Below are 12,282 nucleotides of genomic sequence, written 5' to 3'. Positions count from 1 at the left end.
ATAAGGTTTCTCTCCAGTGTGAGTTCTTGTATGTCTTAGGAGATGACAGTTATGTCTAAAGGCTTTGCCACATTGATTACATTCATAACGTTTTTCTCCAGTATGTGTCCTTCTATGTCTTAGGAGATTACTGTTATGGGAAAAGACTTTACCAAATTGGTAACATTCATAGTGATCCTCACCACTTTGCATTCTTTTATATGTGTGGGGACTACTGTGATGTGCAAAGCCTTCAACACATTGAATATCTTCAGAGGGTTTCTCTTCAGTATGACTGTTTCCATACCTGCAAAGATAATTGGCACATATGAAAGCTTTACCACATTCATTACACCAATGAATCTTTTTGTCAATGTCAATTAATTTTACAATTTGGTGTAAAGGTAAAGAGGAATTATATCTTGAGGTTTCATCACTATTTTTACACTCATGGTGTTCTTCTTCTCTATGGGTTGTTTTGCATATTTGAAAATACCTGTGATGGTAAGAATATTTATTACCTGGCTCACATTTATACTGTATTTCTTTTCTATAAGTTTTTTTTTTTTTTTACCATGTATTTGTAGAAAACTTCAAGACCTCAGAGTTTTCACACACTCACTGGGTTAATAAATTTCCCTATACGGTGTGCCATGCTAAATTTGCAAAGATAAGTGGGACAAACAGAACAATTTTCACATTCATAAAACTTGTATTTTCCTCAGTCTGAGTTTGTGAGAAAGCCTAATGAAGTTGAATAACCAATGAATTGACGTTAGTCTATATTGTGTGAAAGTCTGTCTGTATATGTGATTGTTGATTGCTGAATCAGCAGAGAGCTAAGTGCTGGCCAGATCTTAGTATTGTTCTATGGATCATCACCTGTCATATATTTTGTAAACATTTGTCCTTCCTTACTTATCTACTGGAAATAATAAAGAGCTGACAACTGATAGCAGGGCATAAAATGCAAGGCAGAATTTCTGAGTGAGATAGGACTGCTGGGAAAGCAAAAATCAGGTGATTTACCAGCAGGACAGTGAGGTTAACAGATGGACATCAACATGAACAAAGAGGTAGAGCTACCGTGTAGGTTTATTTGGATTAAGGAAAAAAGAAGGTTCAGCATCTGCCCAGGTAAATTGTCTAAGCTTTTAAATAGTAAAAAGCCTCTGTGTCATTATTTGTAGTGCTGGCAAGTGTGAATATCCCATATAAATCTTACCAGACATCACCTTTTAAAAAATATACTCAAAATGCAGACGATTATATTTTTTAGTTTTTCTAGAAGGAACATTGTCCCTTTCAATATCTCTATGCGAATATAGCTTGTATTCATTGTGACATATGATATACCCATTTAAAGAAGAATAAATTACATGGTTTCACATTGCATTCATACATTTGATTTTTTATCATCATACACATGTGCTCTATGGATTATGGTTTTTCCACAACATTCTTGACTCTAAACAAATTGCAGTTCTACTGCGTAGCTCTAATGAGGCTATGATTTAAATGCTGATTTTTGGATAAGGTATTGTTCCTTGCATTCTTTCCTAGAGGAGTGCCTTGCAAACAATTTCAAATACCCAACCAGGACTTAGTACATGGTTTGGTAAGAAGTTAGCAATCATCAATAAATACACTTAAAGCAGTTCATTTACACTGTCCCTTCTCTTTCAACCTTCCAGTACATACTAAAATTCTTTTTTGGAACCATATTCATAACACCTTACACATGAAAATTACCTTGTATGTCTTCTAGAACTTTGACAATACTCTTCAATATTATGATCTTCCCAATTGTAGCCTAAAATACAGTACCAGAAAATGTTTTATTATTGGAAATAAGGCAAAATTTAGGTCATGACCCATGGTCAAAGAACCATTCACTTCATTTTTCCTCATCCTCAAGTGAAATTACAGAAGTACATCAATAATGAATAAAGAATTTCTTCCTTATTTTAAAAAGTAAAGAAAATTCACTCTCGTACCTATAGCAGTGAGGTTCCTATAGGTCTCCAACATCACATCTTTGTAGAGACTCCTCTGGGAAGGATCTAGCAAAGCCCATTCTTCTCGAGTAAATTTCACATGCACATCTTCGTAGGTCAACGCATTCTAAAATATTCACACATGTACAAAAGAAAGCATGAAACTGACAACGTATACTGGAAATGTATTCTTCATTTACAATATTTTTACAGAATTCTGGTGTTTCTTCTACTTATTTTCTGACATGCAGGTTCTAATTCTAATGTAATCATGAACTCTTTTTAAGAGGAAACTGAATAGTGAGGTTCACCTCTCTAATTTCTGCATCCTTTCAGGAGGATATAGCCTTGTACGAGAAGTGTCAATTCACGTATATAAAGACAAAGAGTAAACAGTTCAACAGCACTGAGCCCACATCAGAAAAATAGTATGAAAAATTCTTAACTATAGTAACAACAGGCAAGGTGGGTGTATTTTCTCATGTCTTTTATTCCAAAAACACTCAGGAAACAGGCGCAGGTATATTTCATAGAGTTGGATGCTAGCCTGGTCTAAGCAGTATGTTCCAGGACACTCAGGGGTATATAATAAGAACCTGAATATTCTACAAAAATTAATCAACCGAACAAAAAAGATAGACACACCTCTGTGAACACTACACCAACAGCTCACAACAAGGTTAACAATTAACAACAAGGACATATGAAAATGAAAAGCATATGGAAGGTAAACAACTCTACCAATAGAACAAATGGTAGAACACGGACTGGGAGAGGACCTTCACCAACCCTATTTCTGACTGAAGGATAATATCCAAAATAAAGAATTGAAGAAATTATAGACACCAACCAACCAAATAACCAAATTAAATCATGGCATACAGAGCTAAACAGACAACTCTCAAAGGATGAAGTGCTAATGGCTGAGATGCACTTAACGAAATGTTTGGTGCCCTTAGTCATCAAGGAAATGCAAATCAAAAGAACTCTGCATTTCAATCTTATATTTGTCAGAATGGCTCAGATCATGAACTTAAGTGATAGCACATGGTAGTGAGGATGTGGAGTAAGGAGAACACACCTCCACTGCTGGTGAGAATGAAAACTTGAACAACCACTTTGGAAATCCATCTAGACATTTCTCAAAAAATTTAGAATGTACTTATGTCAATACCTATATACCTTAATAGCTATACTACTCCATGGAATACAAGCAAAAGATGCTCTACCATACCACAAGGACACTTACATAACTATGTTCATAGCAGATTTATTCGTAATAAACAGAAACTGGAAACAACCCAGACATCCTTCTGTTGAAGAATGGATAAAGAAAATGCAATACAGTTACACAATGGAACACCAATTAGCTATTAATAACAAAGACTTCATGCAATCAGCCAGAGAATAGATGGAACTAGAAAATATTTTTTGGAGTGAGATAACCCAGACCCTCAAAGACCCACATGGTATGTACTCACTTATAAGTGGAAATTAACCATAAATTACAAGATAACCATGGAACAATCCACAGACCCAGAGAGTGAAGGAGAACAAAAGGGGGATGTAGGAAACTCACTCAGAAGAGAAAATAAGATAGGTATCTGAATTAAATGGAGGGAAGGAATAGGGTGGAAGAGAGAGTGGGTAGGGTAATGGGGATGGGCATCAGGTAAGGAGTTGAGGGAGGAGGGAACAAGGAGAGAAAATAGAAATCAGGGTGGGTTAGTTTCTGGATCATGGGAGGCTTCTGGAAGTTTATGGGAGTGGCCCTAGATGAGACTCCCTAGCAGCATGGGTTAAGGAGCCTGAAGTTGCCAAAGGAGAAATATAATATGCTCTGTTAAATCTCAAAATTCAACATGTAGATGAAGATCAATTGAAGAACAGATTTGATATGTAAAAATAACTACATTTCAGGCTCATCAGCCAATAATAAAAAAAACCCAAAACTACAAAGACAGGCATGGGGAACCACATCTAATCCCAGCACTCTAGATTCACATGCAGGTGGATCTCTAAATCTGAGGCCTGCCTGAATTATATACCTACTTATAGGACACACAAGACAACAGAGAGAAACTCATTCTTCAAAAACAAAAACATATTTAATAATATAAAACAATAGAGCCAATAGTGCCTTAGAAAATGGAAGTAGTAATTAAAAGTCTGCCAAACACACACACACACACACACACACACACACACACACACACACACACACACACCAAGTCCTGGGCTAGATGGTTTTAGCATAGAATCATACCCGATTTTCAAAAAGAGTTTATGCCAATACTCATTAAAGTATTCCACACAATACAAACAGAAGAAACATTGCCAAACTCATTCTGATGGCACAGTCACCCTGATAAATAAACCAAAGTGTCAACAAAGAAAGAGAATTTCAGACCAATCTCACTTATGAATATAGACAGAAATATACTCAATAAAATACAAGCAAACCAAATCCAAAAACACATCAAAGTTTATACACGATGAACAAATAGGCTTCATCTCAGGGATACCCAGGATGGTTCAACATATGAAAATCCATCAATGTAATCCACCATATAAAGAAACTCATGATTCTTTATATGATTAGTCTCATGATTATCTCATTAGACGAGAAAAAGCCTTTCACAAAATCTAACACCCCTTCATGTTAAAAGACTTGGAAAAATCACACATACAAGGAATCAGGCACATACTTAACATAATAAAGGCAGTAAAAAGCAAGCTCAGAGCCAGCATGAAATTATTTGAAGAGAAATTCCACCCATATAAGGTATAGGTCAAGGATTCCTACTGTCTCCATTTCTCTTCAATATACTACTTAAGTCCTGGCTTCTGGCTAGAACAATAACAAAACTGAAGGTGATCAAGAAGGTACAAATTGAAAAGGAAAAAGTCAAAGTATCACTATTCACAGATGTCATATTAATATACATAAGTGACCCAAGAAATTCTACCAGAGAATTCCTACAGTTGGTATACACTTTCCACAAAGTGGCTGGGAACACAATTAACCAAAATGTTCATTAGCCCTTCTGTATACAAATGAAAAATGGGCTGACAATGAAATGTGTTAAACAACACCCTTAAGAGTATCACAAACAACAAAGTATTTTGTTATAACTCTAACCAAGCAAGTGAATGACCTCTATGGCTAGAATTTCAAGTCTTTAAAGAAAGAAACTGAAGAAGATATCAGAAGAGGGAAGATCTCCCAAAAGCATGGCTATGTAGGATTAACATAGGAAAACAGCATTCTTAACAAATGCAATCTACAGATTCAATTCATTTCCCACCAACATTCCAACACAATTCTTTACAGACCTTGAAAGAGCAAACATAAACTTCATATGGAAAAATAAAATACCCTTGATAGCAGACCAATCCTGTACAACTGAAATAAGGACACAGAAATAAACCCACACTCCTACTGGAACTTTGCTTTCAACAAAGACAAAACCATACAATGAAAAACTGACAGCATCTTCAACAAATGGTTGTGGTCTAACAGATGTCTGCCTGTAGAAAAATGAAAATAGACCCCTTTGTATCACCCTGCAGAAACTCAAGTCCAAGTGGATCAAAGACCTTGACATAAAACCAGAGATTCTAAATCATTTAGAAGACAAGGTAGAGAAAAGTCTGGAACTCATTAACATAGGAGACAATAGAACAACTACAGCACAATCTCTGAGACCAACGATTAATAAATGGGATCTCAGGAAACTGAAAACCTTATGTAAGTCAAAGGACATTATCAATAGAACAAAATGGCAGCCAGCAGATTGGGAAAACACCAACACCAACTGTACATCAGACAGAGCGGTAAAATCCAAAATATACAAAGAGCTTAAGAAATTAAACACCGACAAATCAACTAATCCAATTTAAAAATGGGGTTCAGAGCTAAACTGAGAATTCACAACAGAGGAATCTCAAATGGCAGAGACGCACTAAAAGAAATCATCAAAGCCCTTGGCCATCAGACAAACAGAAATCAAAATGACTCTTAAGATTCCATCTTACTCCACTCGAATGGCTATGATCAAAAACTCAAGTGACAACACATGCTGGTGAGAATGTGGTGAAAAGGGAACATTCCTCCACTGCTGATGGGAGTGCAAACTTGTACAACTTCTCTGGAAATCAATCTGGTGCATTCTCAGAAAACTGGGAATAGTTCTACCTCAAAACCTAGCTATACCACTCCAGGGAATATATCCAAAAGATGTTCCATTATAGAACAAGAACATTTGTTCTTCTATGTTCATACCTGTTTTATTCTTAACAGGCAGAATCTGGAAACAACCTAGATGTTCCTCAAATCTAGAAGAATGGATAAAGCACTTCTGATACATTTACACAATGGAATACTAATCAGTTATTAAAAATAAGAAATCATGGAACTTGCAGGCAAATGGATCAAACTAGAAAAAAAATCATCCTGAGTGAGGTAACGCAGACACAGAAACACACATAGTATGTACTCACAAGCAGATTATTAGACCTATAGTACAGGATAACCATACCACAATTCACAGACCCAAAGAAACTAAGTAACAAGGAGGGTCCATGGGAGGGTGCCAGAATGTCACTCAGAATAGAAAATAGAATAGATGGCAAAAGTGGAAGAAGAGAGGGAACTGGGCAGAAGTTTATTTATATCAATCCAGGAATGTGGGATATCTCTTCATTTTCCAGTGTCTTTCTTGATTTCTTCAGGTGTTTGAAGTTCTCATTGTAGGTGTATTTTTTTTCTTTCATCTGTTTTACTAGATATTTTACTTTCCTTCAAATATTTCTGAATGGGAGTGTGCTCAAGATCTCCTTTGAATGTTGGCATATACACAAATAAATAGATTTGTGCAAGTTGATTTTGTATCCTGTCACATAGCTATATTTGTTAATAATTTCACAAATTTTTGTGATAGATTTTGGGGAATTGTAATGCATATTATTACATCTGCAAAGAGTGATAGTTTGAATTCTATTTCCCTATTTATATTCCTTTACTTATCTTTCTTTATTGCTTAAACTAACACTTTGAGCAAAATATTGAAAAGGACTGGGGGTAGTGAACAAACTCAGGTCAGATGACAAACCTCTGACCTGAGTAAACTTGCCTAAACCTTTTCTCCATTAGGGATAATTTTGGATGCAGGTTTCTCACCTACAGCTTTTATTGTATTGAGAGGTGTTGCTTCTAGCCTTACAACTTTTGAAACTTTTATGATAAAGGCATTTGGATTTTTTCAAAGATTTTTTTGTTTGTTTGTTTAAGCTATTAAGATGTTCATGTGATTTTTGTTTATACATCATTTATATAGTTTTTGTATTTATTGACTTATGTTGTGCCATATCAGGGATAAGCAATTTTTTCAGAATGGATAATAGTTTTGATGTATGTCTACATTCGCTTTACAAGAATTTTATTAGTCTATTTTTATTACTTTTTAATTATTTATTTACTATGTATACAATATCTGCATGTATGCTTTCATATCAGAAGAAGGCACCAGATCTCATTATAGATAGCTGTGAGCCACCTCGTGGTTGCTGGGAATTGAACTCAGGACTTTTGGAAGAGCAGACAGTGCTCTCATATCTCCTTATTATTTTTTAATAAAGTACAGTTTATTCACTTTGTATCCCCACTGTATCCCACTCCATCATCCCCTCCCAATCCTACCCTCTCTCCCTCATGTCCTCCCATGCACCACCATGGGAGGGGCATGATAGGGGACTGATAGGGGAGGTCTTCCTCCTCATCCACCTGACCCTAGCCTATCAGGTCTCATCATGACTGGCTGCATTGTCTTCCTCTGTGGCCTGGTAAGGCTGCAGCCCCATTAGGGGGAGGTGATCAAAGAGGCAGCCACTGAGTTCATGTCAGAGAGAGTCCCTGTTCCCCTTTCTAGGGAACCCGTTTGGAGACTGAGGTGCCATGAGCTACATCTGTGTAGGGGTACTAGGGATTCTAGGTTATCTCCATGCATGGTCCTTGGTTGGAGTAGCAGTCTCAGAAAAGACCCCTATGCCCCGATTTCTCGGATCTGTTGTTCTCCTTGTGGAGATGCTGTCCCTTCCAGGTCTTCCTATCTCCCCCTTCTTTCATAAAATTATCTACTTTCTGCCCAAAGTTTGGCTATGAGTGTCAGCATCTGCTTTGATACCCTGCGGGGTAGAGTCTTCAGAGGCCCTCTGTAGTAGGTTCCAGTCCTATTGTCTTGATACCTAAACCCCACAAGGACCCAACAAAAAAAATAGTACTTCAGACCTATCTCACTTATGACCACTGATGTAAAAATACTCAATAAAATACTTATAAACCACATCCAAGAACAGATTAAAGATACTATCCACCATGTCCAGGCTAGAGCAGTAAGACAACTACAGGAGATCAAGGGCATACAAATCAGAAAGGAAGAAGTCAAAGTATCATTATTCACAGATGATATGATAGCATACATGAGTCACCCCAAAAATTCTACCAGAGAAAACCTACAGCTGATAAACACCTTCAGCAAAATTGCTGGACACAAAATTAACTCAAAAAAATCTGATGTCTTCCTGTATACAAAAGACAAGTGAGTGAAGAAAGAAATTGGGAAAACAACAACCTTCCAATAGTCACAAATAACTTAAAGTACATTGGTTTAACTCTTAACAAGCAAGGAAAAGATCTGTATGAAAAAAACTTCAAGTCTCTGAAGAAAGAAATCGAAGATATCAGAAGATTGAAGATTTTTCCATGCTTATGGATCAGTAAAAATAACAGCAAAAATGGTCATCCTACCAAAAGAAATCTAGCTATTAATGCAATTCCCATCAAAATACCAACACAATTCCTTACAGACCTTGAAAAAACAATTCTCAACATCATATTAAAAAGTAAAAACAGAATAGTTAAAACAACCCAGTACAATAACTTCTGATGGAGATAACTTCTGAAGTTATCTCCATCCCTGATCTAAAGCTATACTACAGAGCAATAGTAATAATAATAGCATAGTAGTGGCAGAGAAAGACTTGTGGGTCAATAGAATTGAATCAAATACTCAGAAATAAACACACACACTTACAGACAGGCAGGACTAAGGCCAGAATTTATACACTGAATCCCCATGGTATGTCCTTTCAAGCTACTTACGACCTCTAGCCCCCGGCACTACAGCGCAGAATCTCCACTTCCCCTCGCAAAAGACTAGCATATCAGTGTTCTGCTTGAGAGAAAAATCCTGCTTTTGGGAATGCCTGTCTGTTCTCTTTTAAGTCCATGTCAACTGTATCAATCCTGATCTAACAGACACTACAACATGCACTGAGGAAAGCAGAGAATCATAGCTTCATATTTTACGTCTTCATTTAACTAAGCATTTAAATGTAAAAAAAACCAAGTGGGTAGATTTTTAGATGTATAAAATCTAACAACATTATATCAAGATGAAGTAAATTATCAAAACAGACACATAACAACCCAGACAGAAATGATAATTTTAAAATCTCTCAATTAAAAGAAAAAAATAAATAAAAGAAAGCAAACTTAGGTCTAGAGATTCAGCATGAATTCTGCAAGAGTCTCAAACAACTCACTGCAATACTCTTCAAAGTATTCCACAAAAGGGGAAAGGAAGAAACATTTTATTTTTATGAAGACAAGAGTATTATCTTGATTACAAAAATCAACTTCTGAAAATTAATAACAACCTAATATTGTATTAGCTAATTAATAACTTGTGTTATAAAGAACTTCTATATAGGTACTCAGTTATCTGCACAAGAGACATACTCACTTACCTAATATATTAGGACTGGAAGCCATGATTACAGACTATGTCAATATCAATGTCAAATATTACTGATTCCCATAATACTAAATTATATAGTATACAAACATTCACATTTCATCTTTTATTTACCTAACACTGACTGAATGAAAAGTTCAATTGACTTTGCTCAACAAAATTCTTCATGATACCCAATTTGAAGGTGATCTCCAAGGCTCACAAGTGTAAATGAGTCCTCGTTTACATCTTGTTGGTTTAAAACCCACACATTACACTTATCACTAACACGTTGAGATATGGCCAGACACATGAGCACTGTCTATGTTCTGAAATTTAATAATGGGAGCACAGTTTTGGTTTCACCTTCATCATACCTTATTAATACTAAAAAAAAAAAAATCTCTGGTAGCAATTACGTTTCAGTTAGTGCTGACTCTAGGACAGGCTATTTACTATCCACAAAAGGATCTTCTTATGGTCTTTTGTCATAAATTTTATGTGAAATGGTTACTTTGGATATGATGCCCTACTCTATATCTTATGGTATTGGACATATTCCATGAAATCATAAAAATTTTGGTTATTGGACTTGCTACATTTTTACACTATTTACACATATATCTTACAGAATTTCATCTCACACTAGAAAAACGTTTGTTGAAAGACACTCAAATTTAATGTCTTCAAATGACATTAAATTTCAGTCCCCAAATCATGTAAGATACAGACATATACACATACATTTTTGACAGAACCTTTTTCCATTTTAATTTGTACTTTTAATTATAAGATGAAAATGTTTTACTGGCTTGACGACAGTGATTACTTACCAATAATATAATGTCCTGATGCTTTACTTGCTTATGAGTGAGGCTTACCTGGCATGGTAGAAGCCAGTCCATGTTTCTGTCTTCTTTAGATCCCATTTCAATTTTGCTCAACATTATTTTATGGAGGGTATGGGCCACGGCATACACTGCATTCCATATGGAATAGCTGGGCTCAGAAATGGTCACCACATCGTTTTCTTCTGGTTTAATCTCTATAGAAATTGGGTATAAGTCATGATTTTCACATAACAAAGTAGGAGGTGAGCAATCAAACCTCTTAACCCAGAATTTATGGAAGTAAAAATCTCCTGGGTACTGGGAGGGTGTAGGTGACTAGAGAAAGTTCATTAAGCCAGGGATAGCATTTGTCTTTGAATATGAGAAGCTTCCTCTGAAAAAGTTCACCAAATCATTCCTATTTGATACCGACTTTAAATATGTTGGTTTGCCATGTTCTACACGTTCCTTCTAGTTGAAAATACTTGATTTATCATGTGGAAAAACTTCAATTACTTATATCACTACAGAATACTGCACATTTACCTGTGTATATTGGTTCAAATTCAGCAAATCAACACCAAATAGTAACCAAGTTTCAATTCGCTGTATTCCTTCCTTCCTTCTCACCTTCCTTCCTTCCTTCTCTTTTCTCTTTCTCTCTTTTCTTTCTTTCCTTCCTTTCTTCTTCTTCCTCCTCCACCTCGTACTTTCTCCCTTTGCCCATGTGTGTATTTCCTCAGACCTACAGAGCCAGTGGCCAGATCCTTCTGTACTGAGTCCCCAGCACCCTAATAACTAAGCACAGAGCACCTTACCTACTCAACCCCCAACCCCCTTGAACATTATTTATAGGGTCCTCCCTGCTCGTGCAACCGCAGACCAGCAGAGGGCGCCAGAACAAACTATACAAGGTCGTGCACAACCTCACCCAGGAGGGGGGGTGCACCCATCTCCCCCAGGATTCACGCAGGCCCGGTGGGAGCGTAGGACTGTGCCTCTTCTCTTCCCGCCATCCCCCTACCTGAGGTTCTACCCCACGCACGAGCCGCTCCGATACTCCAGGCAGACAGACGGCGGGCAGTGGACAGGGGAGGAAGGCGGGGAACCCCCAAATCCCCCCTCTTCACCCCCTCTCCCGACGTGTGAGAGGAGTACAAGTTCATAATAGCTTGGGATAAAAACATTGCTAACCTGGGAAAAACGACTGTGCAGCGGTGCACCTCTAGAGGAAGTCCTGCCCCTTCAGGATTTGCTTCCGGAGCCGCAACGCAGAGGGCAGACACTTCCGGGCTCGAAGGCTCCAAGGCTACCCCGCCATCTCCCTGGTCCCCTGTGTTTACATCACAGAGATGTAAACACAAAACTTCTAGTCACAGACGGACCTTTATCCCCTCGTTCTAACCTCGGAGCCCTCAAAAGTCCCAGCAGTCCCAAGATGCATTGCGGCAGAGACCCACCTGCCTGAGAACTACAAACATGGATTCTGAGCAAGGGCAGCTGGGACTGTATCTGAGAACTACAAAGCAAGGGCTTCTGGGATTTTGTCTGGGAACTACAAACATGGTTTTGGAGCAAGGACTTCTGGGATTCTGAGAACTACCAAAATGGCATCTGGGCAGCGCAATGCCTTCTGGGATTGCGTGAAGTCCCATCTCTGTGTCTCTCCCTGTCAGCAGC

The 12,282-nt window shown here is 37.4% G+C and overlaps 1 protein-coding gene across 1 annotated transcript in view; it reads right to left on the bottom strand.

Moving 5' to 3' along the window:
• Nucleotides 1–11,814, bottom strand: part of LOC129692348 (zinc finger protein 431-like) — a 16,748-nt gene extending 4,934 nt beyond the window's left edge. Inside the window, 5 exon segments of the mRNA XM_055628682.1 lie at nt 2–286; nt 1,732–1,792; nt 1,977–2,103; nt 10,654–10,817; nt 11,627–11,814. Of these exon segments, the coding sequence (XP_055484657.1) occupies nt 2–286; nt 1,732–1,792; nt 1,977–2,103; nt 10,654–10,817; nt 11,627–11,789 (800 nt within the window). The 5' untranslated portion in view covers nt 11,790–11,814.
• Between the last annotated feature and the right edge of the window lie 468 nt (nt 11,815–12,282).

The sequence above is a fragment of the Psammomys obesus genome, unplaced genomic scaffold (assembly GCF_907164565.1).
Source record: "Psammomys obesus unplaced genomic scaffold, mPsaObe1.curated_primary_1811, whole genome shotgun sequence".
NCBI lineage: Eukaryota > Metazoa > Chordata > Mammalia > Rodentia > Muridae > Psammomys > Psammomys obesus.
This window is presented reverse-complemented; position numbering and strand designations above follow the sequence as displayed.